Source organism: Colletotrichum karsti (genome assembly GCF_011947395.1).
Source record: "Colletotrichum karsti strain CkLH20 chromosome Unknown Scaffold14, whole genome shotgun sequence".
NCBI classification, from domain to species: domain Eukaryota; kingdom Fungi; phylum Ascomycota; class Sordariomycetes; order Glomerellales; family Glomerellaceae; genus Colletotrichum; species Colletotrichum karsti.
Window position 1 is genome coordinate 909,399 of NW_024065914.1, and position 14,046 is coordinate 923,444.

At 57.0% G+C, this 14,046-nt stretch overlaps 3 protein-coding genes across 3 annotated transcripts; 2 read left to right on the plus strand and 1 right to left on the minus strand.

Annotated features, from left to right (window-relative positions):
• Nucleotides 1–5,255: 5,255 nt before the first annotated feature.
• Nucleotides 5,256–7,266, plus strand: CkaCkLH20_05207 (fha domain containing protein; the record flags this gene model as incomplete). The annotated part of the gene is made up of 3 exons (XM_038887926.1): nucleotides 5,256–6,418; nucleotides 6,468–6,564; nucleotides 6,634–7,266. 3 exons carry the CDS (start codon nucleotides 5,256–5,258, stop codon nucleotides 7,264–7,266), a joined length of 1,893 nt encoding a protein of 630 aa, XP_038746968.1.
• Nucleotides 7,267–8,068: 802 nt separating this feature from the next.
• On the plus strand, nucleotides 8,069–9,829 carry CkaCkLH20_05208 (mitochondrial processing peptidase; the record flags this gene model as incomplete). The annotated part of the gene is made up of 1 exon (XM_038887927.1): nucleotides 8,069–9,829. The coding sequence occupies one exon, from the start codon at nucleotides 8,069–8,071 to the stop codon at nucleotides 9,827–9,829; it is 1,761 nt and encodes a 586-aa protein (XP_038746969.1).
• An 814-nt stretch (nucleotides 9,830–10,643) lies between these two features.
• Nucleotides 10,644–13,460, minus strand: CkaCkLH20_05209 (uncharacterized protein; the record flags this gene model as incomplete). The annotated part of the gene is made up of 4 exons (XM_038887928.1): nucleotides 10,644–11,067; nucleotides 11,123–11,402; nucleotides 11,450–13,178; nucleotides 13,242–13,460. The coding sequence occupies 4 exons, from the start codon at nucleotides 13,458–13,460 to the stop codon at nucleotides 10,644–10,646; spliced, it is 2,652 nt and encodes an 883-aa protein (XP_038746970.1).
• Between the last annotated feature and the right edge of the window lie 586 nt (nucleotides 13,461–14,046).

The window sequence follows — 14,046 nt, forward strand, 5'->3', positions numbered from 1 at the left end:
AGATTATGCTCTCCTGTCCAATTGCAACTTCGTGACGATTTGCGGCTGCATTACCGCTTGCGGCCCTTCTCATGGGAGCTCTGATACAAGCAAGCCGTCTCGAATCGTCATTGGATCACGAATGTAGAGGTGAGGGTCGCGTGAGTGGCACACGTGCGCAGACCCAAGACATGCGCCCCCAAGATCGGGCTCGTGAGTTAGCGTGGTGGATCGTTTGAAGGCTGGCATTCTTCGACGCGGCAGGTATGCAAACGCCCCAGGTAAAGCACGTCGAAGACGTAGATCTCTTATTTGGCACGTTTGGCGCGCAGGATATCAGGCCACTTGGGAAGAACAGATGCATCCTCTGACGGGAGGCATTGAAGACAGTCCTGGGGATGACCCAGGGCGGGACTGACGGGACGTCATGAATCACGTAGCTTTCTGGGGAGGGCCCCTGAGGGAGTGGACGGTCCGGTCTTCGTGGGAAGCTGCATTGGCGCTGAACATGTTTGCTCGGGAGTGCGAAAGCATGAAACCAAATCGGTCGACGCAAGTTCGTCCTTTTTCGCAGATACAGTTTTTTCTGATGCTTGCGGCCGATGTAAGTAGAAGAAGGTTCGGGTCCTGCGACGCTCTAAGAGGCCGTGGAGAGGATAAGAACGCCGCCTTTCCAACTTTGGCCCGCGAGGCATGACGGCCGGCCGCGGACTGATGGGCCCGCGTGGTCGAGTCTTCCGGATGCGAAAACCCACCTGTCCGCGTGCCGGTAGAGAGATGCTTGGCGAAAGGTAGACAGAGCTCTCCCAACTCAAACCAAGGCACTGGAACGATGGCAGATCTGAATCTGAGTCTCTGGGCAGTGAGATGCGTTGGGTTAGGAAAGATTAGACGAAGGCGAAGAGACCGAGAGGACAGCTCCGGAGCATTCCCCACAAAGGGGAAAGTGTGGGACGCGGACGGACGTGTAGGGTCTATCGCGGGCTCGGTGCCGGAGAAGAATCGGAGGGTGCATGAAAGATATGTTGTTGAAGGGTCTTGGCAATGTGGTTGGTCGTGGCGAGAAGCTGTACCGGTAGTGGCGAGGCAGGACGAGGCGGGAAGCGAAGATTAGAAGATTGGAAGTCGGGACTGCCGGGTCAGTCGGGTTCGGATCCGCGTTTCCGATGAGCTCCACGCTTTCTAGATTTTTTCTTTACTGTGGCTCTGTTTTGCCAAGGCGGGCTTGGTATGTCAATGTTGACTGTTGAGACTCTGAGAGGCAAGGCGGAACGGACGCGTTCCAGAGTTTGCTGTTCTTTTGACTCTGTACGAAGCCGCGCGGTGGGAAGCCGGAGGGGAGGATGCCTCGGAAGGGCGGCGGACGGGCCGGACGAGTCATGGCGGAGGAGAAAAAAGTCGTGGGCGACAGATGTTTGCTATCGGGTGCATGATCGGATCGGAAGTCTGCTCCAATAATGCAGGGTTGCGTTGTAGTTGAGATGAAGAAATAAATGGTTGGAATGAGGCGAAAAGAACGCAGTGGTAATAATTGCGGAAGCCTTTATGACGCCTGTCGAGTGTTGATTCTGGCCATTTGCTGTAGTTCCAGTGTTGGTCGCGGCGAGGAGACGGGTGTGGTGGGGTAGAGCCTGGATGACGATTCGAGAACTCCGACTGATGGTGCCTACAACTCTTCAAGTCGGGTTGTCATTTTGGCGAGCGCGGCGTGGTCAATGGTGCAGGCAAATCGTACACGGCAGAGCCCCGCCGGAGGTCACTACATGCCCTGGCCCACGGACATGCAGGTGCAGATCCGGCAGCCGCAGTGGTTGGCTGCATGTCAAATGGCTCCCGTCCGTGACGGCGGTGGAGAGAAGTGGGCAACGGAGGTCCCGTCCACAGAGCAGAGTTTGAATTGGCGCCAGTGGTGACGGGAGAGTGTCGAGGGTGAGCTGATGATGGATGATTGATGACTTCGTTGACGATAGATAGTGGAGATGGATGGAGATGGCAGCGGGAGAGCCGGAAATAACGGTGCAGTGCTGATGACACTGGCTGGAGTGGGCTGAGATGAGTTGAGCCCTTTTTTCGCCCCTCTGCCGATTTCTGCATCTGACGACGGGAGATCTAAAACAAGGCAGAACGTTGCACGATGGGGGACGGAGGTCGTGCGGCATCGAGGTTGATATCAAGAGACATCTTCGGAGTCGGCCGCCTTCCACTGTGGTGAGTGATGGCATCGCGAGATTGTGGGATTACATTCGAAAAGGGAAAGAAACAATCAAGTTCAGTACCGTAATTGCTTCAGTTCATGTAAGTCATCACTCAGAATGCAGGTGCTCGGCCGGTCCTTCCCGCAAGCCATCGTGCCTTCCGCAGCATTTTCGGGTCAATTAAGGTACTCTTGACTCGGAAGGAAGGCGTGCACAGGTATTTCAGGTTCAATTCATACATATTACTCTCGGGCAGGCAAGTGCAACGGGGTAAACCACAAACTGCAGCTGCTACGGATGGATGTTTCTCGTTGAGCGTCGCAGCTGCTCATATTGCTCTGTGCTTTCCGCCAAATCGCAATCGACGGGAGTATGAGGAAGGAGGAACCTTAAGATGCCTCAGCCCCACTGCCAAATCCGAGGAGCTTTTTCGAGGTGGAAGGTGTGATGTTGCAGGTTGCTCGGTCCTGCCTCGCCCTATCTGAGATCTTTCCGTGATCCCTCACCGATGCGCCGGTGTAGCTCCGATGTCAGCTCGGAGCTTTCTGCTTTCTGCTTTCTGCGTTTCGAGAAAAGATGTGCCTCAGTCCTCAGTCCCCAGTCCTCAGGATTACCTTGGACACCTTATTTCCTGCTCCGTCAGGCTGCTAGGTCCCCCCGGTTGCGGCCGTTTTCCTCCGTCGAATCTACAGTCGAGAGCCTTCCTTTCTTTTCTCCCAGCCTCCCGGAGCTGATTGAGATTGATACTGAGACTGAGACTGAGACTTTTGATGCATATGACCCGCGTTTTCGTGTTCTGACCTAAAAAGGTACCTGCCATACCAATAGAAGCTGCTCATACTGCTCCCGTTGCTTATTCTGTCATTCTGCACACTTTGATGGCAGCGGCGCATTTTATGATGCACAGCACGAACGCGCACATGTCGATACGTACAGAGCACACTTATCTCGATCGGTAAATGTCACGGCTGCCATTTGCACTGACGCCGCACCGTCCTTACCGTCGGTTCCAGGGTCTTCTCGCCAGGGCATTCGTCAGTGATCGTCAAGAGCAAGAGACAAGAGGGTCACCAAGGTCATCAAGAAACATCATCGTCGTCGTCGGTCACGGCATCAACACAGCTAAATCTACCCACCTCTACCTCTACATCTACCGTAATGCAAGCCACCACCACCAGCTGCCGCAACCCTCCATCCACGCCGCCGTCAGCATCCAATCCCATCGTCACCGCAACCTTACCCCCTTGTCGACGAAATCCAATTCACCTTAGCCCGACCAACCTCTCTTTACCGGGCTAGCCCAAGGCAAAAAAAAAAAAAAACCCCTCCCAAGCTGCTCCAAGGGTGGCCTTCCTGTGTCCAGGGTGCTCGACTTCCCTGCAGCAGCATATCCATACCCGGCTCGACCCCTACTGAAAGTCCTTGTTGTGTGTGTCTCTTGCTTGCCTCGACGTCGTCATTATCTCCATAAACGCCCCCCTCCTCTCAGTGTAGCAAGCAAAAGAGTGGCACGCGCGCCAAAGGAAACCTGACCGACTGGGCTGGACCCCGACCTGGGCGCTCTCGTGTTCACCATTTTTGGCGACGGGTCTGCTCTCGTCGACGCCCGGGACCCTTGCAGTTCAGGTTCGGGTTGCTTCATCGACGACATCAATAAACAACTGGGTGTTTGATCTTGAACAGCAACCACGACTGCAGCAATTCCGCATCTGCGGCATCAACTTCGGTCTTGTTCTCTCCCTCCTTGCCCTGCCAAGTACAGCAAACAATCCACACAATTGCATCCCTCCAGCTTGCCCTGAAGGTGGGCAGCCAAAGGTACTTTTACGCAGGCAGTCCTTGTTCCAACCTCTCGCCCACGGCTCCTGCAAGCCCCAGTGCCCAGTCCGTCCTGCTGTCCGGGCCCTTCCCTACTGCACTTGACCAAACCGGGACTGACACTGACGACGGCGACGATACCTTGGGTAGATACTGCGTGCTGAGGAAGACCGCGCAAAAAAAAGGACAGACGCCCGTTCTTCTTGGCCTCCCACCGAAATACTGGCTCCTTCCCCAATCCAGCCGGTTTTCAGCTCCAGCTCCAGCTCAAGCTTCAGCAGCTTTACCATTGCTCTTTCTCGCCTTTTTCTCGCCTCCGGAGTCGACTCTGGAGTTGAATCTGCACCATCGGCACCACCACCGCAAATACAAGCAAGCACCAGTCACATCCATCCAGAACAAGTGTGGCGGCGATCCGGACTAAAAAGAAGAGAGAGAGAAAAACCAGTCTTTCTAATCCCGGCAGCCAACCGCCTTCCATAGGCTCTTGGTCCATATTATTATCCCGTCCGTCAACCACCAAGGCTCCCCCAAGTCTCTCGGACCTCCCTCCCTCTCATCTCTCGACGATTTCTCCTTCGTCCCTTCGTCCAACCTCCCGTCTCGCCCTCGGCCGTGTACCCTACGCCAGACCAGTCCGCTTGCGAAAATAAGGTGCCTACCTTGCTTCTGGGGACAATCCGCGACATTCCAGAGTCAGCCACCACTGTCTGGTCTTCCAGGTTCTTCGCCCACTCCCTCAGCTCACAGTTGCTGTCGCTGCCGCTGCCGCTGTCACTGTCACTGCCTACCTTACCTACGGCTACGAATACCTCTCTGTTCCCCCCCTTTCGTCACACCCGCCGTCGCCCTTGGTCTTATTTCTTTTTTTGATACCCCTACTCTCCCAAAAAGTCTCTCTCTCTCTCTCGACCTTGCCCCGAATTACGAATACCCGTTCCGCAAGGCAAGACCCTCCCCCAAGGGCCAAACAGACACACGGCAATCCAACCAACCAGTCCCAGAATCGCAATCTCGAAGAAGGTGGTCATTCTCGGTCCGCCTGCCAGTCCAGTGGTTCCAGCCAGCTAGTTTGCTAGTCAGCCGCCCAAGCACGGAACTCACGAGTCGAATCGGCACCATTGCGACACTATCCAGCTGGTCTGCTTACCTGCCATTTCAGACCTGCTGCCGCTACCGATTACTGTTATTACTCCTTCGAAAAAGGACCAGCACCAACAGCACCAAGACAGCCCGCCCACTTCCTCACCCCTCGAGGCGCAAATGTTTACACAACCAGTCTCATCGCCACCAACCGTGGGCCCCGTGCCGACGTCTGTCACTAATCCCGCCTCGCCCTCGACGCGCTCTAGTCGCCTACGAGGCCTGAGTTATCTCCGCAATTACACCCAAAATCACCTGCTCTCCAGGGAGCACAGCAGTCAGGGTTCCGGTTCTCCAACCTCGAATTCTCACGCCCATGCCCACGCCCACTCATCGCTCTCACACTCACACTTTCACCATAATACCACAAACACCACTCACAACTCTCATCACAACTCTCAGACCCAAACTCAAACTCAAACCCAAACCCAGAACCCACGAAGCGGTACTGCGGCTCGTCCGACCCCAGCTCTGCAACGTTCTCTGAGCTACTCGCCCACGACGACCCCTCGTCGTGCCGACACCGACACCGACACCACCCTGAACCCGCTTTCTCTCGTCGCTTCGCTGCAACATCCCACAACGTCGGCATCCTCTGCGAACAGAGCCTCCACCACCCCTTCCTCACCCGCCATCGAGCGTCCTCCCGTGGATGCGCTGCCGTCTATTTTGGACGACGTCGTCGCCAGCAGCAACAGCAGTCAATCGGCACACTTGCTTGGGCACCCATCGCAGCCTCGCCTCGACACCGGAACCGAGACCATGACGAGAGCACGCGCCTCTACGACGGGCGATGTCGTCCCGACCGCTTCCTCCCCCGTCCCCGACAATTTGCCCTCGATCCGCTTCTCCGCCTACTACGACCCCCGCGCGACGCGCCCGAGCCTGACGTTCCCTCCCGTCTCGAGAACTCTGCCCAGCGGCAGCGAGGTCATCCGCGTCGGCCGCTATTCCGAGCGTGACAACCAGCCCAACGTGCCCAACAACACCCCGTCGGCTGCTCCCGTGGGCTTCAAGAGCAAGGTAGTCAGTCGTCGACACTGCGAGTTCTGGTACGACGACGGGAAATGGTTCATCAAGGATGTCAAAAGTTCTTCGGGCACTTTCCTCAACCACATCCGCCTCAGCCCGCCAGGCACTGAATCCAAGCCCTTCCCAGTAAATGACGGTGATATCGTGCAACTGGGTATCGATTTCAAGGGCGGCGAGGAGATGATATTCAGATGTGTCAAGATGCGGTTGGAACTCAACCGAGGATGGCAAAACAAGCTCAACACCTTCAAGTACGTACAAACATCCTGTGTTTGACTTCAACCACTGATCAAAATCTAGCATGGCGACGCACAAGCGCCTCCGTAACATGGTTGCCGCAAACTCTGCGAACTCTTCTTCGACGCAAGACTGCTCCATTTGTCTCAACTCAATTGCGGTATGTAGCCGCTGTGCATGCATTGCGTCCCCACTTCGCGTACCAGCATTGAGGCTAACGATCTCACAGCCATGCCAGTGCCTGTTCGTGGCGCCGTGCTCGCATACCTGGCACTTTAAGTGCATTCGCTCCCTCCTGAATTCTCCACAGTACCCCATTTTTGTCTGTCCAAACTGCCGCATGGCGGCTGACCTCGAGGCGGACATCGAGGACCCCACGGAAGACTGGGAACAAATGGACGACGATGAAGAGGCGGAGGAGAAGCAGGAGACGAAGGACAAGGCCGTGGTCGCCAGCGAGCCCTTGCCTGCGCCGGTTCCGGCACCCGCAGAGAGCTCGAGGCCCCAGCTGCCGGAGATTGGCACGGAGCCTGACGCCATGGATTTCACCGTAGCTCTGGATAGGGCGCGAACTATGGTGATGCCCCCGCCGCCGGAAACAGTCGCTCCCAACAGCACTACCGAACCCGTCCCGATTCCTGCCGTCGGGGCGGCGCAAGCGGCTGTTCTGCGCAGTGGGCGTGACACCAGGACGCCCTCTCCCATCGGTAATCACCTGACCAACGGCACCGAAGGCCCCATCACCCCGCGTAACGATGCCGGCCCATGGGTATTCGATGGAAGTGCTGGCCGTCGCGCTGCCGAAGCTGCCAACGGCATGAGAAGCCTCGACGAGGCTACGGAAATGGATGTCGACCGGTAGAGCCGGCCAAGCCGGCCAGAGCCTATCGATGTTCTCGGGACTGAAGGAGGTCGCAAGCGGAGATCAAGTTTGATATCAACGGATGCTGAATCGACTTTGCCTATGGAGTCTAGCAAGAGAGTCTGCATGAGCGCTGGGTAGGATGGTGTCAGGCGTTAAGATGCATTGTGGGGCGCACGCTGCTTACCACATTTACACGGAGCAATGTTATTCATGATTACTGGGTTGAGAACGTGGACGGCAGGCGGCCAAGCATTGTTGATTCAGCTGCAACACGAGCTTCACGTATCGAGCATATGCAGTATGGGTTATAAGTTACAGCATCAGGTTAATACAGCGCGGCTAAGTCACGGATTATGTCTTGCTACGTCAAAGAATAATTCTGTGATCCTTCGTAGACGGTACGCTTCCTTGACTCTCGAACGGGATGATTAAGCCACGAAAAAATGAGTGTTTCTCGCGTGCCCACGCAAACGACTGTTTTTGATACTCCACATCGACTTCTAGTCACCTGCTCAGTCGAACCTCATCAGCTGGAGAAGGGTCCGGATGACGTCTTCCTGCCGAATGCATCGCCTCGTCTCTGATTGGCCCACACGGTAGCCCAGACCCCGATACGTCCGAACGCGATAAGCGATAAGGAACGACAAGAATTCCATTGGCAGCAGTCAGTCGACTGCCGTCCGGCAGCGAACTTTTCCTGAGCCTCGCCATCGTGCACACCCTCCACCACCACCACTACCGAGGATCCATCTCAACCACAACACCCCTGGTTGGATCCCATACACATCCAAATACCACAATGCTTCGAACATTAGCGACGCGCCTCCCCCGGCGCGCCGCCTCGACGACGACCGCCGCCGCTCCCTCCCGACTCTCGACCGCATTCCGCAGCCGCCCCTCCACCACACAATCCCGCCGCGCGCTCGCGACAATCATCGACCCCATCCCCAAGGAACCGACAGACCTCGACGCCATCACAACCCTCCCCAACGGCCTGCGCGTCGCCTCCGAAGCCCTCCCCGGCTCCTTCTCCGGCGTCGGCGTCTACGTCGACGCCGGCTCCCGCTACGAGGATGCCGGCCTCCGCGGTGTTAGTCACATCATGGACCGCCTCGCCTTCAAGTCCACAAGCAAGCGCTCCGCAGACGACATGATCGAGCAGGTCGAGGCCCTCGGCGGGAACATCCAGTGCGCGAGCTCCCGCGAGAGCATGATGTACCAAGCCGCCACCTTCAACGGCGCCGTGCCCACCACCATCGGCCTCCTCGCCGAGACGATCCGCGACCCCAAGTTGACCGAGGACGAGGTCGCCGAGCAGCTGCTCACCGCGGAGTACGAGATCAAGGAGATCTGGAGCAAGCCGGAGCTCATCCTCCCCGAGCTCGTGCACACCGCCGCCTTCAAGGACAACACCCTCGGCAACCCCCTCCTGTGCCCCGAGGACAGGCTGCGCAGCATCTCGAGGGACACCATCCTGCGGTACCGCGACCTATTCTACCGCCCCGAGCGCATCGTCGTCGCCTTCGCGGGCGTGGAACACAAGGAGGCCGTGCAGCTGGCGACGCAATACTTTGGCGACATGAAGGCCTCAGAACCCGCCGCCGCCGCGATCTCGAGGACCGGTTCCGAGACGGACCTCTCCTCCCAGTCCTCAGAATCCGAAGCCTCTTCGACGACATCCTCAACATCCTCCTCCCCCGTCCAACAACCCTCTAAGCTCCTCTCCAAAGTACCCTTCTTCAAGAACCTCTCCACCTCGGCGCCCACCAACGCCGCCGTCCAGAACAACACCACCCCGCTCACATACGACATCAACTCCCCCGCCCACTACACCGGCGGCTTCCTCTCCCTGCCCCCGCAGCCCCCCTCCAACAACCCCAACATGCCGACCTTCACCCACATCCACCTCGCCTTCGAGGGCCTCCCCATCTCCTCCTCCGACATCTACGCCCTCGCCACCCTCCAGACCCTCCTCGGCGGCGGCGGCTCCTTCTCCGCCGGCGGGCCCGGCAAGGGCATGTACTCCCGCCTCTACACCAACGTCCTCAACCAGCACGGCTGGGTCGAGTCCTGCGTCGCCTTCAACCACTCCTACACCGACTCGGGCCTCTTCGGCATCTCCGCCTCCTGCGTCCCCGGCCGCACCGCCTCCATGCTCGACGTCATGTGCCGCGAGCTCCGCGCCCTCACCCTCGACACGGGCTTCTCCGCCCTGAAGGCCGGCGAGGTCGACCGCGCCAAGAACCAGCTCCGCTCCTCCCTCCTCATGAACCTCGAGTCCCGCATGGTCGAGCTCGAGGACCTCGGCCGCCAGGTCCAGGTCCACGGCCGCAAGATCCCCGTCACAGACATGTGCCGCGCCATCGAGGACCTCACCGTCCGCGACCTCCGCCGCGTCGCGCGCCTCGTCGTCGGCGGCATGGTCGACAACGGCGGCGGCGGCAGCGGCGCGCCCACCGTCGTCCTCCAGGAGGCCCAGGCGCATGGCGTCAGCACGCACTCGCTCACGTGGGACAAGATCCAGAATACCATCTACGAGTGGCAGCTCGGGAAGAGGTGAAGAAGCAAAGGGGGGAAACGAAATTAAATGTTAGAAAAGCGAATGTGTGGGTTAGAGCAGCTAGAGAGAAACTAGATGTTTATGGGGCGGGCGGGCGGGCGTATAGAGAGAGAGAGAGAGAGAGAGAATGGCGGATGGCCCAATTGTATCATATCATATCATGTCATTGAAACGACCCCTTCGACATATAAAAACACACAAAAACCCCCAGTGTAAAAGTAATGGCCGGCAAAACCTGTTTTATGAGGCAAAGAGATGAAGAGGAGAGAAAACCCAGTTAGTCTTGTAACCGGTTGAGGGAAAAGGCCATAAGGGGGTGGTAGAAATATCCAATGAGAGAAAATTCACATCTTCAAATTCGTCAAGACCAGATGAGAACGAATGTTCGCCGTCTCGTAGCATTCACACGTCCGATTTGGACTAAAGCCAGGAACTTCATATGATCGAATCAAAACAGAAAAAAAGTCTTGGTATATTGAATGTACGTCTCGTCTCGTCTCGGCTTCGTCTGGTAGAGGGTGCGCGAACACCAATGCGTCATAATAGCCTGCCCCCATGTATAGAGAGAATTCTAGATAATTTGCCCTTTGTCCGCCCAGCCCCCAGAAAACAAATTCATCAGTTAAACGCCATCCGGTCCCGTCTCATCCCCATGAATCCCGAATACAATTTAAGGAAAAAGTGTTCAGCGTGAAGACAAAAGAGAAGGCATGAATAAAAGTTAAAGGGAGAAGGAGAACCGCGGCAGGATATCTATCGTCTATGTCCTGCGCGTGTTTTACAGTGACGGTAGATTCCCCCGGACGAGGGATGTTCAGAGCTTTGAGCGGATGGCCTCGAGGCGGTACTTGACGTCCTTGAGGGCCTTGGTGACGGGCTTCCAGTCGTCGAACTGGCGTAGGAGTTCCTCGGTCTCGGCGGAGAGCTCCGTGCGGACGAAGTCCTCCTCGAGGAGGCCGCGCATGATCCAGGGGAGGTGGTAGGGGTTCGGGCTGGCGAGGGAAGAGCCAGCGTCGCGGCGGTGGGAGACGGTGGCGGGGACGTTGGGCCTGACGTCCGCGGTCTCGAGGGCGTGGGTGAGGGCGAGGTCGTAGACCTGGTCGTCGTAGTAGAGGCGGGAGTGGCCCTCGCCCGAGTAAAGGCTTCCGGCGAGGGGGGTGGAGAGCTCGCGGACGAGGCCGTGGTCGGAGACGCCCAGGTTGCGGAGCTTGAGGGCGAAGCCTACCAGGTGGGCGATGCTGTGATGTGTGTTAGAGAGGAGGACGGAGCAGAACGGGGTGGTGGTGTGCTTACAAATCCGGGGCGTGAATGCGGCCGTCGATGAAGACGGCGCGGTAGATGTAGGGGTGAGAGGCGGGGGAGTAGATTGCGGATTCCATTGGGACAAGCTGGTCGTCGATGCTGCCAATGTAGGTGATTCTGACTCCGTACTTGAGAACGTCCTTGAGTGCGTTCTCGTATCTCTTGGAGACTTCACTGTCCGGGTTGGAGAATTCCCAGAGTTCATTCGCGGAACCCATGAGAATCCCCATGCTAGACTTGTAGTCTGGGAATGGGCCCAGCGAGACTCCGGCTTGAGAGATGTTAGCGAAGTCATATACGAGGGTATCCTAGACTTACCCATGGCGCAGACGCCAATCTTCGCATTGGTGATAATGCCCAGGTCGATGAGCTTCGCCAGAAGCATCACGCCGACAGGCACGCCCTGTGAGTGGCATGCCAGTATGATCAGATCTGCGTTGCGGATCTGCTCGATCCAGTTAAGAAGGAGCTTCCATAGGTTGTCCACCCTGTCCGCGATCTTGCCCTCCCCCTCTAAAGCGATTTTCTCGATTTCACAGTCTGAACAGCCGTGGGCGTCTGCCCAACGACCAATGGCTTCGGCGCATAGGCTTGCAAACCGAAGTGAAGTTCCCGTCGGCTGTCCCACCATGGGTCGAAGGTAACTTGCCGGGAATAAACCGTGGACTCCAATGGCGAGCGCTTTCTTGATCCTCGGCGTTTCTTTTACTCTATAAACGTGGTTCGCCGAAGGTTGTTGATTTCTCAGAAGGAGTGAGGTGAGTTGTTTGATGATGGATGGGTTGTCTTTCATGCGATATGTACTTGCGAATGATGGGAGGAGCAGGTTTGGTGGCGATGATTTTGAAGGCGTCTCTTGTGCCGTGCTCTTTGGCGTTCCTGGCTTCAAAGGCGGTTCCTTTGGCGTCTGTTCCGTGATCGAGGCTCTCGAGGATGCCACTGACTCGGGACGTGTAGGCGTTTCTGGCCTCGACTGGATGTCGATCTCCATCGACTGAGGGCGCACTCTCTTAGTTCTCCTCCCGAACGTCGGCGGCGCAGATGCAATTCCCGACTTGGTGGTCTTTGCAGGTTTCACATCTTTTGCTGACTTGGCATCCTTGCCATCTTTGCCATCCTTTACATCGACATCTCGCTGAGCTTGGTCCACGCTTGTCCTCTCCGGATGGGCCTCTGAACCTTGTCCCATCACCGCAAGCTCTCCCGATTCTGATTGAGAGTTTGCATTCTCATTCTTTGCTCCATCGGTGTTCGAGCGCGTATCTCTAGACCAGAATGCCCAGGTTGATCCGGCGGTCGGTGGTTTCTGTGTATCCTGCTTGGGAGCATCTGGTTTTGGTGGCGGAGCGTCCTCCATCACAACGTCTTCTGGTTCCTTTGTGGGTGGCTCTGCGGTGGTGAGTTCTGGGGGTTTTGTATCATCAGTCGCCGCTGGCGCCTCTGGTACAGGAGTGTTGGAATACCAAAACCCAAACCACGATGTCGCCGGTGCCGGTGAAGTCACTGCGGGTTGTTCTGGGACCTCGGAGGCTGGTGGTTCGGTGGGGTCCGGCTCCTGAACTTCGGGTTCCTTCGGGGGTTCTTCCTCTTTAGGTGGCTCCTCGACTGGTGCTGTCACCTGTATTTCTGTCGCTGGCGCGCGTCCCAGCCAGCCAAACCAGCTCGATGCTGTTACGGGTCGCTGCTGATCGTTTTCCGCCTCTGCAGGCTTTGTTGTATCACTGTCGGCCGTCTTCGCTGGCTGCTCCTCATCCAGCTTGCTCGCTTCCGCAATCTCAACCTGCGCTTTCGCCGTATCGCTGTCTGTTTTGCTTGTTGTTGCCTCTTCCTCTGTCGCAGCACTTTCTGGAATCTGGGGTAATGACGCCGACGAGTCAGCCGGCCCCTCGAAACTCGCCGTGTCGATGCTCTTTTTCGTATCGAATCGTCGAAAGTCGGGAGTGCTCGATGGTTTGAGAGTGCCTCCGAATATGGTTTCACGTGCAAGCTGCGTCGACGCGGCCGATTTGCGTGGCCAGGAGCCGTACCAACTCCTAGATTTGCGGACCTGCAACATGTTGTTTAGACCACTGTGCCTGCGCATGTCACAAACCAGCGAGTGCTCGAATACCTGTTTCTGCGGTTGCGGAGGATTCAGTGTGGTGTTCTTGGTTTCGCTGCCGCTCCTGTCCCTCATCAGAGGCATCTCTCGCGCCGGACGGTGGGCGGGTTCTGAGACGGCCGTGACCTGTGACGTAGCCGATGTTGCTGTCGCAGGGGCGATTGCCGCCGGTGGACTGGATGAACTTGGCTGAGATGGATTCGTTCTCTGGCGCTTTCGAGGAGACATGGCAAGGGGGGAGGGCAGCTTAGTCGTGGAATAAAGTCGGGGCAGTAGAGACGAAGTCAATCTGCCGCATGTTCGTTTTAAGGATTCGTCATTAGAGGTTGGCGGAAAGGACAAGATTCATTAGCAGCCTCTGTTATGTTGTTGGGGGGTGCTGACCTGAAGAGGTCCCGGCAGGTAGGTAGGTTGCCTGGAGAGGTGGCGTGCACTGCGTCTGGCTAGGATCCCAGTGCATGCGCTACCTTGCTGGCGGAGGGCGCGAAGCCAACCCCTCCAAATGACTCTGGAACTTGCGCACGCCTGCCCGTACGGTCCTCTGATTAGATAAGGCCGACGCTCTAGTGGAATGGAATGAGCCGAGGCGTGCCGCAATACCTAAGGTATGATGGTGGCGGCTCTGATGCTCCACGGCTTGCAGAGGTATCCACCAGATAAGGCCGATTAGACATGTCTTATCGTTATCGGTTATCGCCCTGCATCCCGCCCGAAAATTCGAAAAAATTGAGTGGAGCAATCGCAAAGAAGGTCCCTGGACGCTGCTTTTTTTTTCTTGTCCAGTCTCTCCAAAACATCGAGTCCAGAACTGTTG